We start from the raw sequence: 21,549 nt of genomic DNA, 5'->3' as shown, positions 1-21,549 counted from the left end.
TGCCGCGTGTACCCTATATTCCCGCTCAAAAGTTTTGTCTTCATTTTTTAACGCGCATCCTTATATATTTTTAAAACAAAAAAATTGGCCGTAAATATATTTTTTATCCATCTAAGTTTCATTTAAAGAAAAGCAAATATTACATCAAAGGCAGCTTAAGCCCGAGACATACAGACCCAAAATCGCTTTGCCTTTGCTTCACACAGATTTCATTTTAAAAATAACTAATAACTAATGATCAATATTTTACAATATTTCTCTCAAAATTAAAATTTTAAAAATGAATTATAAATTTTATATATTTTAAAAAATAGATTCATTGAAAAATTTATAATTTTTGATTAATTATAACTGAAGGATCAAATAATTATAACAATAGTATAAGGTAACTAATGACACAATATTTTAAAAATATTTTTTATATATTTTATATATATTTTAAAAATATTTTTTAAAATATAATTATAACTGATGGATCAATTAAAATATTATTTATTATTTTAATATATCGCATCATCCTCTTAACAACAATAATATAAGGTAACTAATGACACAATATTTATTTTACAATAAAATTCAAAATTTTAATATCCATCTTATAATCTTGAAAGCTTAATGCATAAAATATTTTTAACAATTTAAAAAATAATTAACCACATATAAAACTTATTTTGAAAAAAATGTAATTTGATTTAAAATTTGAACGGATTTTATTTTATACATATGATAACATTTTTCAATTATATAAAAGCATTTATGTAAAATATTAATGGGGAAAAGTTTTTAATGTTATACTTTATTTTCATCCCCTCATGTCTCTCAAAATAGCATAAATAATAAAAATGGGGTTTTTTAAGAAAAAAAATAAGGGATAGAAAAAGGTACTTACCATCGTATTCTCTTCTGTTTTAGTTTAATTTAGTTATAACATAAATTGTCAACAACGTATAGAATAAATGATTAAAATCTCTCATTTAATACCTCTCTTAAATTGTGGGTTTAATAATTATTAAGAGTAAAATTTTCTTTCTTCTTCTCTAATTAAAATTGTTAATTATAGATTTAAATATTATATAGTTAAATTATAGATTACGTATTTATGGCCAGATATGGTTTTCAATTATAGATTTAGACATTTAATATATTGTTTATAGATTTAAATATTATGAATTTAGATATCAAAATTATTATTAACTGTAAATTTAAATGCGATATAGCTTAACGTTCCTGAATATCTATTATCTAAAACATCATCGTTTATACTGATAAATATCGTAGATTCGAATATTTTTTTTATTTAAATGACTTCAAACTAAAAAATAGGAAATGTTTTTTTTTATTTCTTAGGGCACTCAAATTTTAGATATCTAAAATTTCAAACGGATTTGGTTTTTTTGCAAATTGTGATGTTCAATATAATTTAAATTTTTTTAATTTAATTTTTTTATAGATTTTTATTCTTAGGGCACTCAAATTTTAGATATCTAAAATTTCAACGGATTTGGTTTTTTGCAAATTGTGATGTTCAATATATAATTTAATTTTTTTAATTTAATTTTTTTTATAGATTCAAACATTCAATGGATAATAATACATAATTCAAATTTAGATTCGAACAATAATAATACACTGATGATTTACGAATAAAAAACAAATATTAAATTTCAGACAAATAATTAAAAACAAATATCTGACCAGCTGTAAATTATTTATTTGATTTTTTAGCCTTATTAGCAGGCTTACCATCAAATTATTTGAAGATGTCAAAAGTATGTAGAACAGAAATTGATCATGTCAGCAGACAACGAAGTAGCACTAAATTCAGTTTTGGGGTTGCTGCCGAAATGGCCATTGCTTGGCAAAAATACTGAGACAAGGGGGTTGAAAAAAAAAACCTTCCACGTAGGGTGTTGAAGCATATAATTTTTGGTCTAGGGTGGTTGTTACAGTGAACGTGTTTAAGCCTTTTATCTTCGGAACACCATGACCGGCCTCCCTCTCTGCTGTATTTATACCCGGCCGGAGTACCATAGTTGGCCTCCCGAATATGCCAGAGATGAAGACGCTGGATGTTGCCGGAGATGAAGAGTTTGAAGACGTCATGTACTCCAATCGACTTCCCGAATACGTCGTGTGCTTCGGCTGACTGTTCCTTCACTATTCATTTCACCCTACTTTAAAAAATGTTTTTTTTCATTGCCCCATATCAGCCATTTTTTTCTTCTTCAAAGCTTCATCTAAGCATTTTTGCCGCCATTGCTTGCTAGACAAAGTCAGTAGGTGAGAAGGTCCCAGGACTAACATCTCGGCCTGCTATAATACAAAACCAACTCCAAAGCAACAAGTAAACCTCCTTTTGACTGCAATCAGTGGCTTTAGAATCTGAACATTCGTGATTGTTTCTCTCTGAGTTTCCAAAATACCTATGTGGAATTTCAAAACCTAAACTGCCAACCTAAGTTCATCCGAGCACCTTGGACTCGGATTAACTTTGGTTTGTCGGTGCGGTTCCTTCCTAGATGGAATGCATTAATAAGCACAAAGGAAATGGGATTGAATCATGGGCATCCCCTTTTGTTCTTTTTCACTGGTATCAGAATGGTGTTTGGAAAAACATACACTGCAATGCGATGCAAGCTACAAATAACAGGAAACACACCATTTTGCAATAAATCATATGATTCAAACTCTATAATAACAAAATAGATATATGTATAGACTAACTGATTTAAGGAAAACCAGAACCAAGTCTTCTACAATAGTACCTCACTGCATTCAACTGCAAATCCTACACAAACTTTCTAGCACCAGAACGTACAGAACACAATATCCGATCTCCAAACGGATCCTTTCACACTTCCAACATCTTAAACTGAACTAGAGAATTTCAAAGCTATCAAGCCTCAAACAAGCATTCTACAATAATTATTAATACCTCACTACATTTAACCCAAACCTAGTCCACAAATTCCCAGCTCTCAACCATTCATCATTCCAACAATACAAACCACTTCACACTAGCAACATATGATCAAGAAACCTGGAACATCTTAAATCGAACAAGGGAAAATCAAAGCTATCAAGCCACCAGGGAAATCCAAAACCAAGCATTCTACAATAATACCTCGCTGCATAGCACCATGTATAAAGCAATCTAATTTGATACAATATGCAACAATGTAGCAGACTGTTGAGTGTTGACCTCCCTTGATAGCATAAAACTAGTGAACTTCCTATCTTTAATTTAGCAAGGATTAATTTATGATTTTGTTGCAGTATGCATAAAGCAATTTCCTTTCTAGTTTCTAAATTCTAACTATGTAACTGCTCTAAAGTTCTTTAATTTATGTTCTTATTAATTTTTGTATATTTTATCCTCAAGAAGATAGACTAAACCACATAACAAAGAGTAAAATTACATAACAAAAGAATATAAATTTTGATTACATTAACAAAATACTTGTACTTTTCCATATCCAACAAGTCAATAATCAAACCCAGAAATGAATATTTAAAAGGGAAAAACCAAAAACACAATTTCCTTCCTCAATTAATCAAGGAACCCAGTTTGTCTCCAAATAGCATTCCTTACCTGCCTTAGATCCCTTCCTTTTAGGGTTCTCCCCACGCCTTCGAGCACTGAACAAGCCAACGCAGGGGACTGCGCTAAGCTCCTGGCCACAATCTCATGCGGTGGCAACATTTCCCCTTCTTCCTCCAGCTCAATGTCGTAGTTGTCGTCAAAATCTTGCTTTTGACTCATAGGCTTAGCTACCATCGGAACGTTAACAGGCGCCGATTGATGAAACCTTCCTGAAGAAGATGAAGACGAAACGACCGGGATTCGTTCTTGTGGCGGTTTAGGAATCGAAGGAATTGAACGAGCGGAGGAAGCTGCTGAAGTGACTGGGGAGGAAGACGATGCCGATGTGGAAATCGAGGACTTCTGGTAGAAATGGGATTGGGGGCGTGAAGGGTCGCGGATGGCGGCGAGGATTCCAAAGTTATCGGAGTGAGGGAAGGATTATGGTTAAAGGGAATGGGGAAGGAGACGTCCTTCGGTGGTGGGAAATCGAGCGGCCGGCGGCGGAGTTGGAGCCGTTGGAGTTGTCGGAGAAGTCACCAGCCAAGAAGATATCATCTTCATTGAGCTCTTCCGCGACGGAGGAAGATTGGGAAGGGTTGTTGGAGAGCGGCGAGTGGGGGTAAACGCCGAGGAATCGATCGGTTGATTGGGATTTGGGGTGGCGTAAGCGGGAAGATCCGTTTATTTCCATCGTGGCCTGGGTCGCATCTGTTGGTTTCTCGCAGATTCGTGGCGGCGGTTGCGTTTGCTTTTTAAATGGAGATTTTAGTTTTTTATTTAAAAAATAATAAAGAATTCTCGTGTGGAATGCAAACAGAGGAATGACGTGGAAACAGGATATAAATACTAGGCCATCTTTTAATTTCGTTCCATATTATATAGGCAATTTTAAGCCATAAGTAATGGGTATACGACATAAGATGGACACATCATTTTGAGGTCTATCCATTGACATAAGCAGAGTTCAATAGTAATTTTATTTATTTATTTAAAAATAATAATACTCTCTCCACTCAAAATATTCCAATTGATTTCTTAGATCAATTTTTTTATTATTTAAAATTTATTATAAATAAAAATATGAAAAAATATATTTTAAAAATCTTTAACGAGTAGTTTTGAAATATATATTTTATAAAATTTAATTTTTAAAAATATTTAAAATAATGATGGTTAAAATTTAAAAAAAAATAATTTTTAAAAGTTAATAAAAGAACAAATTTAATGAGACATGAGTAGTATGTAAGAACTTGTCAAACGATCTTAGTGATAAAAGAGAATGCTATTCTTTTTAGATGTCTTATATTCAAATAGCGACATCTATAGGATGTATATATCTTCGATGGTTAAGAAAAATATTAAACAAATACTATCTTATAATTACCTCATACTTAAAAATACAATTTATGAAAAAGAAAAAAAACAGATGGATAATTGAATTGAATAACATGTATTTAGGGATGGTAGTATGACCCGAACTCGACGGGGAAATCTGAAACCCGGTCAAGTTCGGGTCGGGTTGAATGATATTGGGTCGGGTTCGGGGTAAGGTATCCCGCCTCGATATATATATATATATATATATATATAATATTTTTTATATTAATTATATATATAATATTTTATATTTTTTATATTAATTATATATAAAATATTTTCGGATTCGGGTTCGGGTTTAGGTATAATATTTCGGGTCGGGTTCGGGGACGGGACAAAAAAAAATCCCCGACGGGACGCCCCGATAAAAAACCCATCGGGGAAAAATACTATCTTATAATTACCTCATACTATTAAAAATACAATTTATGAAAAAAGAAAAAACAGATGGATAATTGAATTGAATAACATGTATTTAGGGATGTAGTACGCCCCGAACCGACCCGTTGCCATTCCTTAATCTCTAAACTTTGAATCCCTAATTTCATCCTTGGACTTTTGAATGATTTAGGGGATGTTTGGAATGTTCAAAATTTTGAGTATCAATTTAGAATGAGGTCACATATGATAATGAACTTAAAATGTTCAAAATTTAGGGTCTAGTTTAGAATAGAGTCATAATTTAAGGATAAAATTACAACCTTCAAAAAGTTTAGAGACTAATTTAGAATGAGTATTATATTTGAGGATATATAGTGTAATAACTGAAAATTGAATAGTAAAGATAATTGCTTATAATAGAAAAGGACCAATATGAATTGACTATATAAAAAGAAGTCCTTAAATGAAAATTAACGCAAATTATTTTGATGAGTCATAAAGATTCTCTCACGCGTTGACACACAGTAATAATATTGTTATAATATAATAAGGGTAACTACTGATAGTCATTAAAATATAAGCTTGATTTTATTTTGACTATGAACTATAATATTTTATTAGATCATTCAATTGTTAAATTATTATTAACCAACCACCAGTTTAACATATTACTGATGTGGTAGTTAAAAACTTTATATAATTATACATTTAGTTCTTAATCGTGTTACCATCTGATTGGAGGAAAAATTGTGAAATCAAAGTTCAAACCATTAAAAATTGATTGGAAGCTCTAACTATTGAATCAGTCCAACACTTGATTATAAATTATTGTTAATTTATCAAAAGTTATCTTATTGGTAAAAATAAGGACCGAACAGATGATATTAAGGGCAATAAAACCCACATCAACTAAAATAGGGAATTGCCTAACCACTTAGCCATATTAACAACATTCTATAAGACTAAACAATATAGTAAAGTATAGTAATAATTATAATAATTTTATTTTAATAAATATATAATAATTATTAACATAATTTAAAATATTCATTATTTTCAAAATTAATATTTAAAACATTATTTAATATGCAAGATATATTAATTCGCCATATAATATATATATATATATAACATCGACAAGAACTGTGAGTATTAGTGCAATAGAGCAGCTATGGTACCAGTGTTGATAGGTGCTAGCGTTGGTTTATGTGCAATTTTAGGTTGAGTTTTATGTTATAATTAGGTTCGAGTCGGTCCGGATGAAATTTGATGTCAGCAAAAGAGATGTTAAAAAAAAAGGAGTTGTTTGGCAAATGAGCAAGTGTACCACTGTGATTTGTAGAGAGACACTTGGTTCACTAATAAGGGTTGCTTGAGGGATATGCGCTTTAATCCCCCGGTTATCCCCATTTTGTTTCAGTAATAAGTTTACTGATAGTAATGAGATTTACGGTATTAAAATTATCGTTTCTATAATGAATATCTTCGCTGTATAGACACTAATGAGACTGAAATAATGATTGATATATTGATTGTTGGATCTTAAGAAACAGTTTACGACAAGACAAAATATGTATAAAATAGTATTTTAGCAAGAAATGCAACAGAAATTAGCTGCTATGGGAGAGGAGTTCATAATTATAATGGGATTGGTTATTTGGTGTGCATACTTGGTTGTTGTTCAGTTATTAGGACAAAAAAATCTTAGTAAATCTCTCAAATTAAAAACAAATATATATATATATATATATATATATATTAAACCGTCAAAAGGTTAGGCTTTTCTTTGGTCGGGATGGCAACGGGTCGGGTTTGGGCCGGGTATTGGTCCCCCTTCTCCGTCCTCGTTTAAAAAACTTGTACCCGTCTCCGCTTAAAAAACCGCGGGGATTTTAAACGGGGATCCCCATCGGGTAATCAGGAAAAATCGCGGGGAAACGGGTATCCTCGTTTAGCATAAACGATTATTTAAACAGGTATCGGGCCGGGTATATATATTTAAATTAAATATATAAATATTATATATATATGTTAATTTAAATTAAATTTATTAATATTATATATATATAATAATTATTTTTAATATTTATCGGGCCAGGTAATCGGGTTATTTAAATTAAATATATAAATATTATATATATATGTTAATTTAAATTAAATTTATTAATATTATATATATATATATAATAAATTATTTTAATATTTATCGGGCCGGGTAATCGGAACAGAGATTACTAAACCCGTCCCCATCCCCGTCTCCGTCCCCATTTAACATAAACGATTTTTCCCGTCCCCGTTTAACTTAAACAATTTTTTCCCGTCTCCATTTAATTTGATTTTCGATTTTTTCCGTCGGGTTCGAATTTTTTTGCCTTCCTATTTTTTTTGAAACAAATCCAAGAATAGGCCCAATTTAAAATCCCTGCTACCAACCCTATTTGTTACGTTTTCCACGACAATTTTTCAAGTCTTCATCGCTTCAGTTCAGCTGCTCGGTAAGCAATTTCTCTCTTTCCCCAATTTTGGTTTGCTCGTTTTCTCTACTATTTACTCCTTTTTTTGATCTTTTAATCCAGTTTGCGTTTTTTTTTTTTTTGTTTACATTATTGTTACCTAATCTGATGAATTTTGTAATGTTCGATTTAATCCTTGCCGAGCTTTACCGGATTTACGAAATGAAAGAAAAAGCGGAAATTAATTAAATGAAATGAAAAAACCAAAACCTGGGTTTTAGTTTAAAATGTTTAGAAATGAAGTTTTTGCTTTGATTTCTTCATGTTTTAGTCCTTTAGGTCTTCAGAGCCTTAGGGTTTGATTAGTTTTTAGGACATTGTTTGATACCTTTTATTTGAAGTTGATTTTTTTTATGTTTTGAACCATAGTTATATGGTTTTAATTTGACCATAGTTTCCTTTATCTGTGAGAAATTGGCTTTGTTTGATGGTGGTAATTAGATGAGATTATTGGTTCTATTCCTTTTGGTTACACGATTGTCTATGTTATTCTGATTGCAGGAATTATATAGTCAACTACTATGGCAACCAGAACGGCCGTCAGATACATTTCTCGTAGGTTCTCGAGTGGGAGTGGGAAGGTACTCGGTGAGGAGAAAAGGCTGCTGAAAATGTTTACATCCAGGTACTCAATCTTTTCATGTTGTTTCTTCATGTACCATTAGCATAGTTATTTGTGTAAGTTCGGGTTCTTAGTTTGTCTTAACGTTATGGTAATTGTTTTTGCTTAAACTCCTTTCATTTTGTTTATTTCCTATAGATTTAATTATATTCCCTTTGTTCCTACTAGGTTGTCTTTAGGCCTGTGCAGTGTCAGAGATGTTTATCCTTTTCTAGTGTTTCATTTAACTTGGAATTATAATAAGTTGACAATGATCATAATATTCTGTAGAAGATAGGTATGGTGAGGTTCAAAGATCTGGAAATGGGATCATCCATTTCTGACCAAGCATTGAGAAGGAGTATCTAAGGTCTGACATCATAAATGCTGCCCCAGTAAATGTAATATGTGACAATTGTTATCTTCCTTGGTCTCTCTTTATCTCATGTCATTACTTTGTGTTTTAGAAGTCTAGCATTGCTTCCTTGGGTATTGTAAGTAATATCTTTGAAATGGTCTATGTTTTAGTTTCTCAGTTACATGCATGTAATTCAATGGAAAATATTATAGATTTCATGGAAATCAATGATGCTCGAGGCTTGTACATCGTAATGGTGTTGGTTTATATATGTTATGCACCATAGAAGTTTGTGACTAATGTTTAAGCTTTTCTCCATCTCTACTTTTTTCTCTCCGCTCTTTTTCCCTCTTCCTCTTGATCAGTTCTGCAAAATGTCCTAGAACATGTTTATTTACTTCATTTTCTATGTCTTGATTTGCTATGTACTGAAAAGTTTATTATTGCAGAAAACTGAACGAGAGAGATTGGAGAAACTTGCACGCAAGGTATGCTCATATCAATTGTTATGTTTATCTTCTTGACCTAAAATCTATGGGTGTGTGGATGAGATGCTTAAAATGGGTTTAAGCTGTTTTTTAATCTATTAAGCTTATTCAGCCTACATTTTTATTCCTACAATGATACATGCACAAACACTTAACACATGCAACTTTGCAGCCCCATACAGAGTCTCATACAGTCATAAAATTTATATAGCAGCTGATGCGCTATAGCAATTCACTTGGTCATGTTTTCTGTCTACCGAATGGTAAAGACTGGATTCTGTAACGGTTAATGATTAGGGTTGTTTTTAAGTTGTGATAATCATGTGTAAACAGAAAATTCGAAATGTTTATGTAACAATGGTGATCAAGCATTCAAAGAATTCTTGAAATATTTCAGGGACACAAGCCAGAGGAGAAACCTGGTTCAGGTTTAGGGGTACTGCAGCTGATGCTAATCCCAGTGGCACTACCTCAACATCAGGAGCATCTGCTGAGAAAGCATCGAGCGACAAGTTTCGGAATTATGGAGTTGTAGCCGGTGTTGCAACCCTCGGTGTTGCTTTGGATGGTATCTCAATTCTAAAGATAAGAAGCAAGAAGTCCGTGAGTGAGGTTAATGTGACCGGATTCTGGTATGAGGTTACCCTAATGCCCTGTGGTGTGCAGAAAAATAAAGCAAACTTTGTAAGCAGTTTAAGATGTGCTTCTGGTAACAACTGTGTTTGAATCAGAAGCTGTAGCTGAATGCCAGACATGGTTTTCTAAATGTCTTTTAATGAATCTGAGGTGTTAACTGATGTTTTTCTAAATAAAGTGTTCCAGATTTTATACCGTCAAAAAGTTTCTTATGGTGTCTTCTTTTTCTTGTCAATAATGTTCCATTTCCTACAAAGGTCCAAGCAAAAAAATAAAGGGATTGTTCAAATCCCTAGGGCTAATATAAAACCCTAAACCTAGATCTAATAAACTTGATCTGAAATTAATTATTCAAATTGATTTATCCGACCTGAGATCTGATATAGATATAGATTTGAGTTTGATAGATCAAATTTGATTCAAAACTTGAAATAAATTTATTTGAATTGAATTTGACTCAAATTTTATTAGATTGATATGAACTCGCATTCAACTTAATTCGAACCAAAATCAATCATATCAAAAGCGACCTGAATCGAATGTAATTATAATTTAATTTATCCAAATTTGACTTGAATCGAAAATCGACTCGATATAATTCTTTAATTGAGTCAAAGTAAACGAATAATTTAATATTCATTATATATTCCTCTTTAAATGTCATCATCATATTTAACCTGACATGAAATATTATAAAATAAAAGTATTACCTAGAATTTAAGTTTATGTGATTAACTTTAATCGAGAAGGTGCAAGTATATTTGGTCTGTTGAGCAAATTATTTATCTATGTTTCATTCTTTAGGTTATGAGCTCTAGATCCACTAGGAATATTCTCTTTCCTTTTCCCTAGAGTTTCCCTTCCTCTTTAGGTAGGATTACATTATCACATATGGTGCCTGGATCACATAGCATCAGACAGTAGAGTAGTTCGTTTTATTATCTACACTTAAAGTTCATGATCATTCATAGATAAACATTATTTTTAACATAAATAAAACTAAATTAAAACTTTAAAATAGTTACTTCTTAGCACTCCTTTAATTAACTTGCAATTCCCTTGGAGGACAAAAATACACCAGAAAATGTTGTTTCTCATCCTTTTTATTACATGAATGAAAATCAACCTTTAACCCTTTCATTTTTCCTTTTCCTTTTTATAACATCGATTGATCCTCTGAAGCTTGCCTTTTTCTCTTTACCGGCATTTTCAATTTCATCATTCATCAAATGTCCTTCCTCAAATCCTTGGTGTTCCATTGATTCGTCATTTGGCTACATAAATTGCAGCTTCAACCTCCCATCTTCCCTACATGCATGCAACAACTCTTGCGTAGGGGTCCTCACCTGTTTAAGCACGAACCTCCCGTCCTGCCTGTAAGATTTGAACGAAACCAACGGCTTCCCATTCTTCCCTATGCATGATATCGGCGGCGGAAAGTCTTCGACTCTGGTCGATCTTCTCAACTTAAAGACCTTCAATTCACCATGCACATTCCCTCTCTTTTCATTCAATATGCCGCTCGCTTCATCTATCTTGTCCTTGCTACTTTGCCACTCATGTATCATCTCATTTGTAGTGTCGTTGTCCCAGGCATCATCACAGCTCTCGGAACCGAGCCCTTCGTTGCACAATTGCGGGCCCTCCGAGTTCGACGAAAAATTCTTTTTATGGAGCACTTTTGGGTTGCTCGAACTACCAATGTTGTTTTCATCTTCCCTGGAAGAGTGATTCAATATTGCTGAAGAAAAAGGTGAAATAGGGAAGGAATGTGATGGTAACTCGGAGTTCTCCTTGAAATAAAGCTCGCCAAAGATCATGGAAGATTGTTCGGTCGGTCGAATTTGAGAAGTAGGCTTGATTTGTTTCCAGGAAGAGGTCCCAAACAGTGTTGGTGTTTCTGCTAATGAGTGCTCAAAGATATGCTTAAGGCCTCCAGAGGCAGCCATGGGCTGGCTCTCCACTATTCTCTTTCGAAAGATAGAGAGAGAAGAGAGCTAGGGGGCAAGAAAAATGGAAATATAAAGAGATTATAAGTTTAAAGTCATTTGAGAGCTCTGTAAGAAGAGTTGAAAAAATCAATGGGTTCCTCTTCTAGTGGAGCATAATATGGATGGGTGGTTTAAGTGCTATAACTCAATTTAGTGGTCATTATAGAAAAGAGATTGTCATCCATGAAAGTAAAACAGAAAATAGATACCGAAATTCGTCGAACTCCGGCAGTAATTGCCGTGTCGAAGTAGAAATGTTAGGGTCACAAGGTTAAGCAAACCAGTCATCACACTGAAAAGATACAAGAACAAATTCACTTTTTTTTGTTTTCACAACTTGCAAAATAAACAAGCATTCACAGCAATCATATGTCGAATTGTCATCCATGAAAGTAAAACAGAAAATAGATACCGAAATTCGTTCGAACTCCGGCAGTAATTGCCGTGTCGAAGTAGAAAGTTAGGGTCACAAGGTTAAGCAAACCAGTCATCACACTGAAAGATACAAGAACAAATTCACTTTTTTTTGTTTTCACAACTTGCAAAATAACAAGCATTCACAGCAATCATATGTCGAAGTATCAGTTAGGGTTCAACCGTTGTTGAGCACCCTTCAATGCCATGCTTCATGCGTTCTATCCTTGAATATATACGGCTCAAATTAGTTATCCCTTTGGTCTTGTCAACAGTGCTTGTCATCTGAAGTATCGATTGCAGACCGATGATTTTGTTGGACTCCTTGAGACATGAATTACTTGACTGGCCAATATTTTGGTCTTTCCCCCAATCACCAGAGTTGTCGGTTTCAGGTTGTTGGATACAATGGCATCGGTTTCGGTGGTGAAAGTTTCAATCTCAGTTGGAGTCTCATTGACATGATCTGCATAAGTGATTAGCTTGTCGTCAGTGAGCATCAGACTGTGATCGTCGGTATTTGGGATCTCGTTGTTTTGACTATAATTCCTGAACTTTCGTTTAAAGGCTCTCAGCGAGAAAGGCTAGCTCTTCTCTCATTATCATTTTCAGTATCTTCAATGCAGGAGAGTGAAGGGGTTTGATCTCCATTCTCATCGAAAGGTTCTAGATGAAATGTTGGAGTTGGATCTACCACCGAATCCTCTCTTTCTCTCAGGGTCCTTAAGATGTGTGTCTTGAGGAAGCTCATCACTTGGACTACATACATCAATGCGGTCAAAGGATCTGTCAACTGCAACTCAATATGCCATAATTGGCCACCGTTAATCGGTGCAATATGCTATCAACATTGCGAGAAACGAAAGGCTTTGCTCAAGAAGTACTTATTGTGGATAACCAATGTGGATGTGAACTTAAGAGAGCATTATGGTGAACTCACCTGAGTCATGTTTGGAGCAAAAACCATAGCTATATTACGTGAATCTTGTTTAGATGTTCTTGTTGAACAACATCAGCCATGAGATTTATGGCCCAATCTAGTAGAGCAGATTATGTTGGGGCTAGAAGTCTAGCAAGCTCAGCACACTGTTCTTCGGACTGGCATTGCATTACCTGCTCGGAAGATAAAGAATCCAGAACTCTAGTGGGAAGTTCTCTGAACCAAGCCTAACATAACCCACATCAAATTAGTATATTGGGTTCGATATAAAAAAAAAGATAAGAAGCTATTTCCATGCAGACATACCTGGATAAAATTTACATTTGAGATATTTCTAGAAAACTATTTGCAGCAAGTTCTTTTCATTCAACTCCATAATCACGTACATCAGATGTAAGTGAAGGAAAGATCAAGTGATATTAAAATGGCATCACCATACCTTGATTAGTCCCGCCAAACAATGTATATCGACCCCTTCTGGAACCACTCCACCATTTAAATGTTCTCTTACATACTCTTCCTGACTGTTTTCATCATTGATTCTGAATATCCCTTATGCCTGCATGTGGTGAAGTCAATACGTTTCGATCATATATGTAAGAGAGAATGTTAAAGACTTCTATGTTCTCCAATTTTGGAGCGCTATAGCATATTGAAGAGGGAGAGGATTGAGAAAGAAAGAAAACCTCCAAGCCTCCTCAAGCATATAAAAGCCTTTGCATTAGCAAGAGTATTGTCGACACACTGTTACCTCTGGAGTCATAGGATAACTGCATTGATTATGTGGAAACTCCAAAAACAGTCGCACTGCCAAAAAAACAAAATGACAAACTTATGACATATGCTAATCGAGAGATTGTGTTAGGATGTCAGCATTCTACTATTTGTACATGCAATGAAATATAGTACAAGACTACGGCTTACATGAAGTTGAACGAAACCAACGGCTTCTCATTCTTCCCTATGCATGATATCGGCGGCAGAAAGTCTTTAACTCTGGTCGATCTTCTCAACTTAACGACCTTCAATACACTATGCACATTCCCTCTCTTTTCATTCAATATGCCACTCGCTTCATCTATCTTGTCCTTGCTACTTTGCCACTCATGTATCATCTCATTTGTAGTGTCGTTGTCCCAGGCATCATCACAGCTCTTGGAACCGAGCCCTTCGGTGCACACTTGCGGGCTCTCCGAGTTCGACGAAAAATTCTTTTTATGGAGCACTTTAGGGTTGCTCGAACTACCAATGTTGTTTTCATCTTCCCTGGAAGAGTGGTTCAATATTGCTGAAGAAAAAGGTGAAATAGGGAAGGAATGTGATGGTAACTCGGAGTTCTCCTTGAAATGAAGCTCGCCAAATATCATGGAAGATTGTTTGATCGGTCGAATTTGAGAAGCAGGCTTGATTTGTTTCCAGGAAGAGGTCCCAAACACTGTTCGGGTTTCTTGTAATGAGTGCTCAAAGATGTGCTGAAGGCCTCCAGAGGCATCCATGGGACTGGCTCTCCACTATTCTCTTTGAAAGATAGAGAGAGAAGAGCTAGAGGGGTGAAGAAAACAAGAAAAATGGAAATATAAGAGATTATAAGTTTAAAGTCATTTGAGAGCTCTGTAAAAAGAGTTGAAAAATCAATGGGTTCCTTTCTAGTGGAGCATAATATGGATGGGTGGTTCAATTGCTATGACTCAATTTAGTGGTCATTATAGAAAAGAGATCGTCATACATGAAAGCAAAATAGAAAATAGATACCGAAATTCGTCGAACTCCGGCGGTAATTGCCGTGTCGAAGTAGAAATGTTAGGGTCACAAGGTTATGCAGACCAGTCATCACACTGAAAAGATACAAGAACAAGTTCACAACTTGCAAAATAAACAAGCATTCACAGCAATCATTGTCAAAATCAAGGTTCCACCCCCTTCAACGCCATGCTTCAATGTGTTCTATCCTTGAATCTATACGGCTCAAATTGGTTATCCCTTTGGTCTTGTCAGCAGTGTTTGTCATCTGAAGTATCAATTGCAGACCGATGATTTTGTTGGACTCCTTGACACATGAATTACTTGATTGGCCAATATTATTGGTCTTTCCCCCAATCACCAGAGTTGCCGGTTTTAGGTTGTTGGATACAATGGCATCAGTTTCGGTGGTGAAAGTTTCAATCTCAGCTGGAGTCTCATTGACGTGATATGCATCAGTGATTAGCTTATCGGCGGTGAGCATCAGACTGTGATCGTCAGTATTTGGGATCTCGTTGCTTTGACTATAATTCCTGAAACTTTCGTTTAAAGGCTCTTCAGCGAGAAAGGCCAACTCTTTCTCTTCATTATCATTTTCAGTATCTTGAATGTAGGAGAGTGAAGGGTTTGATCTTCATTCTCATCGAAAGGCTCCAGACGGAATGTGGGAGTTGGATCTACCACCGAATCCTCTCTTTCTCTCAGGGTCCTTAAGATGAGTGTCTTGAGGAAGCTCATCACTTGGACTGCATACATCAATGGTCAAAGGATGTGCCATCTGCAACCACAATATGCCATAATTGGCCACCGTTAATCGCACAATATGCTATCAGCATTGCGAGAAACGAAAGACTTTGCTCAAGAAGTACTTATTTGTGGATAACCAATGTGGATGCTTAAGAGAGCATTATGGTGAACCACCTGAGTCATGTTTGGAGCAAAAACCATAGCTATATTACGTGCATTCATCTTGTTTAGATGTTCTTGTTGAACAACATCAACCATGAGATTTATGGCCCAATCTAGTAGAGCAGATTCTGTTGGGGCTAGATGTCAGCAAGCTCACACTGTCTTCGGATTGGCATTGCATTACCTGCTCGGAAGATAAAGAATCCAAACTCCAGTGGGAAGTTCTCTGAACCAAGCCTAAATAACCCAACATCAAATTAGTATATTTGGGTTCTATAATAAAAAGGAAGATAATAAGCCATTTCCCTGCAGATACCCCGATAAATTTACATTTGAGATATTTCTAGAAAACTATTTGCAGCAAGTTCTTTTCATTCAACTCCATAATCACGTACATCAGATGTAAGTGAAGGAAAGATCAAGTGATATTAAAATGGCATCACCATACCTTGATTAGTCCCCGCCAAACAATGTATATCGACCCCTTCTGGAACCACTCCACCATTTTGTTCTCTTACATACTCTTCATGAATGTTTTCAGCATTGATTCTGAATATCCCTTCTGCCTGCATGTGGTGAAGTCAATACGTTTCGATCATATATGTAAGAGAGAATGCTAAAGGCTTCTATGTTCTCCAATTTTGGAGCGATATAGCCTATTGAAGAGGGAGAGGATTGAGAAAAGAAAGAAAACCTCCTAGCCTCCTCGAGCATATAAACGCCTTTGCATTAGCAAGAGTATTGTCGGCACACTGTTACCTCTGGAGTCATAGGATAACTGCATTGATTATGTGGAAACTCCAAAAACAGTTGCACTGCCAAAAAAACAAAACGACAAACTTATGACATATGCTAATCGAGAGAGATTGTGTTAGGATGTTGTAACACCCCCAACCCGTATTCGACCCGGATACGAGTCCGAAGTGTCACATTGACTTTTCAAACATTTATTCGTATAAAATAGTGAGTAATTTAAAAACTTTGATAACAGTTAACTCATTCAAAACGTTTACAAAATATATCAGAGTTCATACAATTTATATCTTTAGACTACATGCCAACTACACTCTAAACCAGTACATATATTTCTGATCTGACATTTGGTAAGGAGAACTGACCTGTCTTGCTCCGCATTACTCTTTACTCTTCTTGAAACCTACGTGTGAAACAATCACACGCTAAGTCGAAGACTTAGTGAGGCATAAAAACTTATAATGCACTTTATAACATATATCAATGCATGCATGTTCTGTTCTATCATGTTATACCAAATTACATGCTTTCTTCGTATCATATAAAATCATATCAGATTAATTACAGTAAACATACATACACATAACTCATCATTAACAGTTTATCATGTAATCACATACTTTTGCTTAACCTTTTCAATCAAACACTATACACACACAACATCATATCATTTCTATACATTTATCATACCACTAACATATATTTGTTCATATCTGGATTAGCCCATGTACATATGTGAGAACTATAGATATGTGAGTTTATGGAGGTTGTGCACTAATGCTGTCACCACAGCTCATATAAATGCACCGAAGTGCCACATAGAATTGCACCGTAGTGCCGCGTAGAATTGCACCGTAGTGCCATATAATAATGTCCATAAGGACCACATATCATTCCTTAAGAATCATATACATATACTAGGGATCAAGTATGCGTCTCACCAGACTTCACACATGTTCCAAAGAATACATATGTCCCAAAGGACCCAATGTCCCGAAGGACCACATATCATTCCTTAAGAATCATATACATATGCTAGGGATCAAGTATGTGTCTCACCAGACTTCACACATGTTCCAAAGATACATATATGTCCCGAAGGACCACATATCCCGAAGGACCACATATCATTCCTTAAGAATCATATACATATGCTAGGGATCAAGTATGTGTCACCAGACTTCACACATGTTCCAAAGAATACATATATGTCCGAAGGACCACATAGACCTCGACTCTTGGCATGCCAACTATACCCCTAGCTCTCATGACACATAACATGGGCATTGTCATTTAACAGTTCACATTACTTGTCATTTCTCTTCTGTCACATACCATATGTATGTGTAATCATGTATTCCATATCATATCACATGTTCATATAAGCTCATAGCTTCTTTCACATATACATGTAATCACTTAGTCTATTTTCATGTAATTCTTTCACTTCTCATATGATTTATATTCATATCTCACATATTTCATATAGTCAATTGGCTTATTCATTTCACATTGGGCATGTCTCATAGCATATATCACATGCATATATCATGTAACATATAATAACCTATATCCATTTCATGTCTCCATGCACATACCAAAATCAATCAAATGACATTGTATTATTACATACTTTGTTCCATAGCCATATATTTACATATCTTATACTTACCTAGTTTACTCTATTTCACACATAGTCACATAATCACGTAATATACTTACGCATAGATCATTTTCATACCTAAATCATAACACCCAATTCTTCCTCATAAAGTTATATATTATATTCATATAATATCATATTATCCTATAAGTAAATACTTATCTTATGGTGGTATCATCATTTATACTCAATTCCCTTCACTAATATATTATTCTCATATTACTCTCTAGTCTAATCTTATTTAACTCATCACCTTTCTCATGTAGTCATATAAATCTATTATATAAATTCTTATAATTGATCACTTATACTATTAACATGTAGGCCACTTATCATATAACCTATTTCATATTCCCATGCAATCATATAGACCATTCATTAATTCCTATACTTATCACAATACATGTATTCACACAATCATTTAACATATTGTAATATATATCACATATACACAAATCAAACATATGCCTATGATCATAAATTAATGCATTAATATAGGAAATAGACTCGTCGCAAGTCTTATTTCCATTAAACATCATAAACTAACTTGTATGCACTCACCTGGCCTCACTAGTCCATTCCAATCTCTTATCTTCCCTTTTTATCGATCTTACTTGTCAATGATTCCGGAACTCGTTTAGGCTCTGAATCTACATAATAATTCATTAATACTTATCAGTATACTAATTAGTATATTCTAAACTATCATTTCTTAGGCTAAAAGAAAAGTCATTTTCATCTTTTAATGGAGGCATGCATCGATGCACTCCTGATGCATCGATGCACTGAGGGCATTCGATGTTCATTTTATTAGAAATGCATCGATGCACTCCTTATGCATCGATGCACTGACGACATTCGATGTTTGTATTTAAATTAATGCATCGATGCACTTCATATGCATCGATGCACCTTCAACAAATTTCTTGGATTTATCATTAATGCATCGGTGCATAATGAATATGCATCGATGCACATTGCCCAGAAATGTTATTTAAGCACGAAAATCTCTTCCTACTCTACTTGACACTTTATATTTCCCCTCTTTTAATATCCCTAACTTACATACTCTTACTTAAACTAATTATTATCCATTAAATACTTCTAAAACTTAGAAATCTAATTCTCCATGTAGAATTTAAGAATCTAACCCAAATTCCAACATGTTCTAATTTGAATTCTAACACCTCATACTTCTTAGTTAGCTTTATGACAAGTCAAATCCCACTTTCAATTCTTATTATGAACTCTACTTCAAGATTTCACTTTTATACTTCCTTTCTTTAATTCTTCCTATACTCCCCATCTTATGGGTTTAAGATAATCTAAGCTTTCCTTAAGCTTAGTTATTATCTAAGGATCAATAAGCTTAAATTCATCAAGAATTTGATTCACAAGAAACTCACCTTTAGCTTGTCTTCACGGGGAGAAGAAGAAGATGATGAGAGAAATGTCTAGAACTCTCATTTTTCTCCCAAATGCCATCCACGTGGGTTAAAATAACCCCAAATAATATTAAATTCATTTACTTGATAAAGACTAGTTTGCCCTCTTAACTTTTTCTTATATGCTAAATTATCCTTCTCCAATATTTTAATCAGTTCATGAACTTTCAATTTATCTAATTTGGTCACTGAAATTAAATCTCACAATTTGATCACTAACCCGATATGAGGGATGTTACAGATGTCATCATTCTGCTATCTGTACATGCAATGAAATATAGTACAAGACTACGGCTTACATGAAGAAATAGACATTCTCAGATCTGATGCTGACACTAAAGGAAATTGTGAAAACTACTTAGTGAAATTGCAGAATCGTCGGCTTCTATAATAAAAATATTTCAACATTTTCCATGTATGTAGACGGCTGTGCATAGCAAATCCAGCTATCCTCTTAATTTGATAGCATTGTCGAAGCGATAAACAAATCGTTAGTGGCGACAGTAGATACGGAAGAGTAGAATGAGAACAGTCTCAAACAGTTGTTAGCAATCAAGTCTGTGGCAATATAGAACAGTTAACTATATCAGCTCAAGAAGATGACTGTTTTAACAAAGTATAGCCGACATGTTTACCTCCCAGTCCCAGTTCCCACCACAAACTCCACATGGTAAGAAGACAATTAAAATATGTCTCTCTAATCTTTTTCCCGCATCATACCATCAATTCTAAACTTGCACAGTGTAACATCCGCAATACCGGGTTAGTGATCAAATTGTAAAGTTTCAGAATTTGGTGACTAAAGTAGAAGAATGAAATAGTTCAATGATTATTGGATATATATGATGAAGGTTATTTAGTAATTATTAAAGAAAATAAAGGGCAAAAGGGTTAATTGACCAAGAAATGAATTAAAAATGGGATTGGTAAGGATAAATACACGTGGAAAGGGAGAGAATTCTCCAGAGTTCTCTTCTCATTTCTTCTTCTTCTTCACGTGGAAGCCAAGAGCAAAGGTAAGTTTGATTTAGCTGTTGATTTCTTGAAAGTTTTAAGTTGTATTTGAGTCTTTGGGGTTATATAAGCTTAAGGAAAGCTTATATAAGTTTAAAACACCAAAGAGAGAGAATTAAAAATGAATTTTTATTAAGGGTTTATTAATGAACTTTTATTATAAAAAGGTTTTTGAAGTTCCAAGGATGAATTTGACTTGTCAAGGGTTTAATTAAGAAATTAGAAGCAATAGAATTGATTTTGGAACATGTTGAAAATTTAGTGTAATTCTTTAATTACATATGGAGAATAGAATTTTGATGTTAAGGAGGTGATTAATGAATAGAAATGAGTTTGAATATGTGTATGTGAGTTGAGAACATGATAGGGGATGAAAGATGAAGCATTTGAGTTGATTTGAGTAGATTTTCGGGATTAAAATTGAATTCTGAGCTATGTGCATCAATGCACATTCAAGGTGCACCGATGCATCAAGGGTAAATCTCTAAAAATTGTTCAGTGTGTATCGATGCACAGGGAGTGCATCGATGCACCCATTAAAATGGAAACATCGAATGCGATTGGTGCATCGATGCATAAGTGCATCGATGCATACCCTAAAATACAAACATCGAATGAGATTTATGCATCGATGCATAGATAGTGCATCGATGCACCCATCTAGGGATGCATCGATACATGGGGTAGTGCATCGATGCATGCTTCTATTAAAAGTTGAAAATAACTTTCTTTTTATCCTT

The 21,549-nt window shown here is 34.3% G+C and overlaps 1 protein-coding gene and 4 pseudogenes across 1 annotated transcript; 1 reads left to right on the top strand and 4 right to left on the bottom strand.

Moving 5' to 3' along the window:
- Positions 1-3,369: 3,369 nt before the first annotated feature.
- LOC120144110 lies at positions 3,370-5,372 on the bottom strand (annotated as a pseudogene).
- A 2,987-nt stretch (positions 5,373-8,359) lies between these two features.
- Positions 8,360-10,144, top strand: LOC120144155 (annotated as a pseudogene).
- A 1,027-nt stretch (positions 10,145-11,171) lies between these two features.
- Positions 11,172-11,938, bottom strand: LOC120144137. Its single transcript, XM_039158276.1, has one exon. The coding sequence runs from the start codon at positions 11,887-11,889 to the stop codon at positions 11,215-11,217; it is 675 nt and encodes a 224-aa protein (XP_039014207.1). The 5' UTR covers positions 11,890-11,938; the 3' UTR covers positions 11,172-11,214.
- Positions 11,939-12,396: 458 nt separating this feature from the next.
- Positions 12,397-14,781, bottom strand: LOC120144109 (annotated as a pseudogene).
- A 425-nt stretch (positions 14,782-15,206) lies between these two features.
- Positions 15,207-21,549, bottom strand: part of LOC120144148 — a 13,423-nt pseudogene continuing 7,080 nt past the window's right edge.

Source organism: Hibiscus syriacus, unplaced genomic scaffold (genome assembly GCF_006381635.1).
Source record: "Hibiscus syriacus cultivar Baekdansim isolate YM2019G1 unplaced genomic scaffold, ASM638163v2 tig00110882_pilon, whole genome shotgun sequence".
NCBI classification, from domain to species: domain Eukaryota; kingdom Viridiplantae; phylum Streptophyta; class Magnoliopsida; order Malvales; family Malvaceae; genus Hibiscus; species Hibiscus syriacus.
The sequence above is the reverse complement of the archived record's forward strand: the minus strand, read 5'-3'. Positions and strand labels throughout refer to the sequence as shown.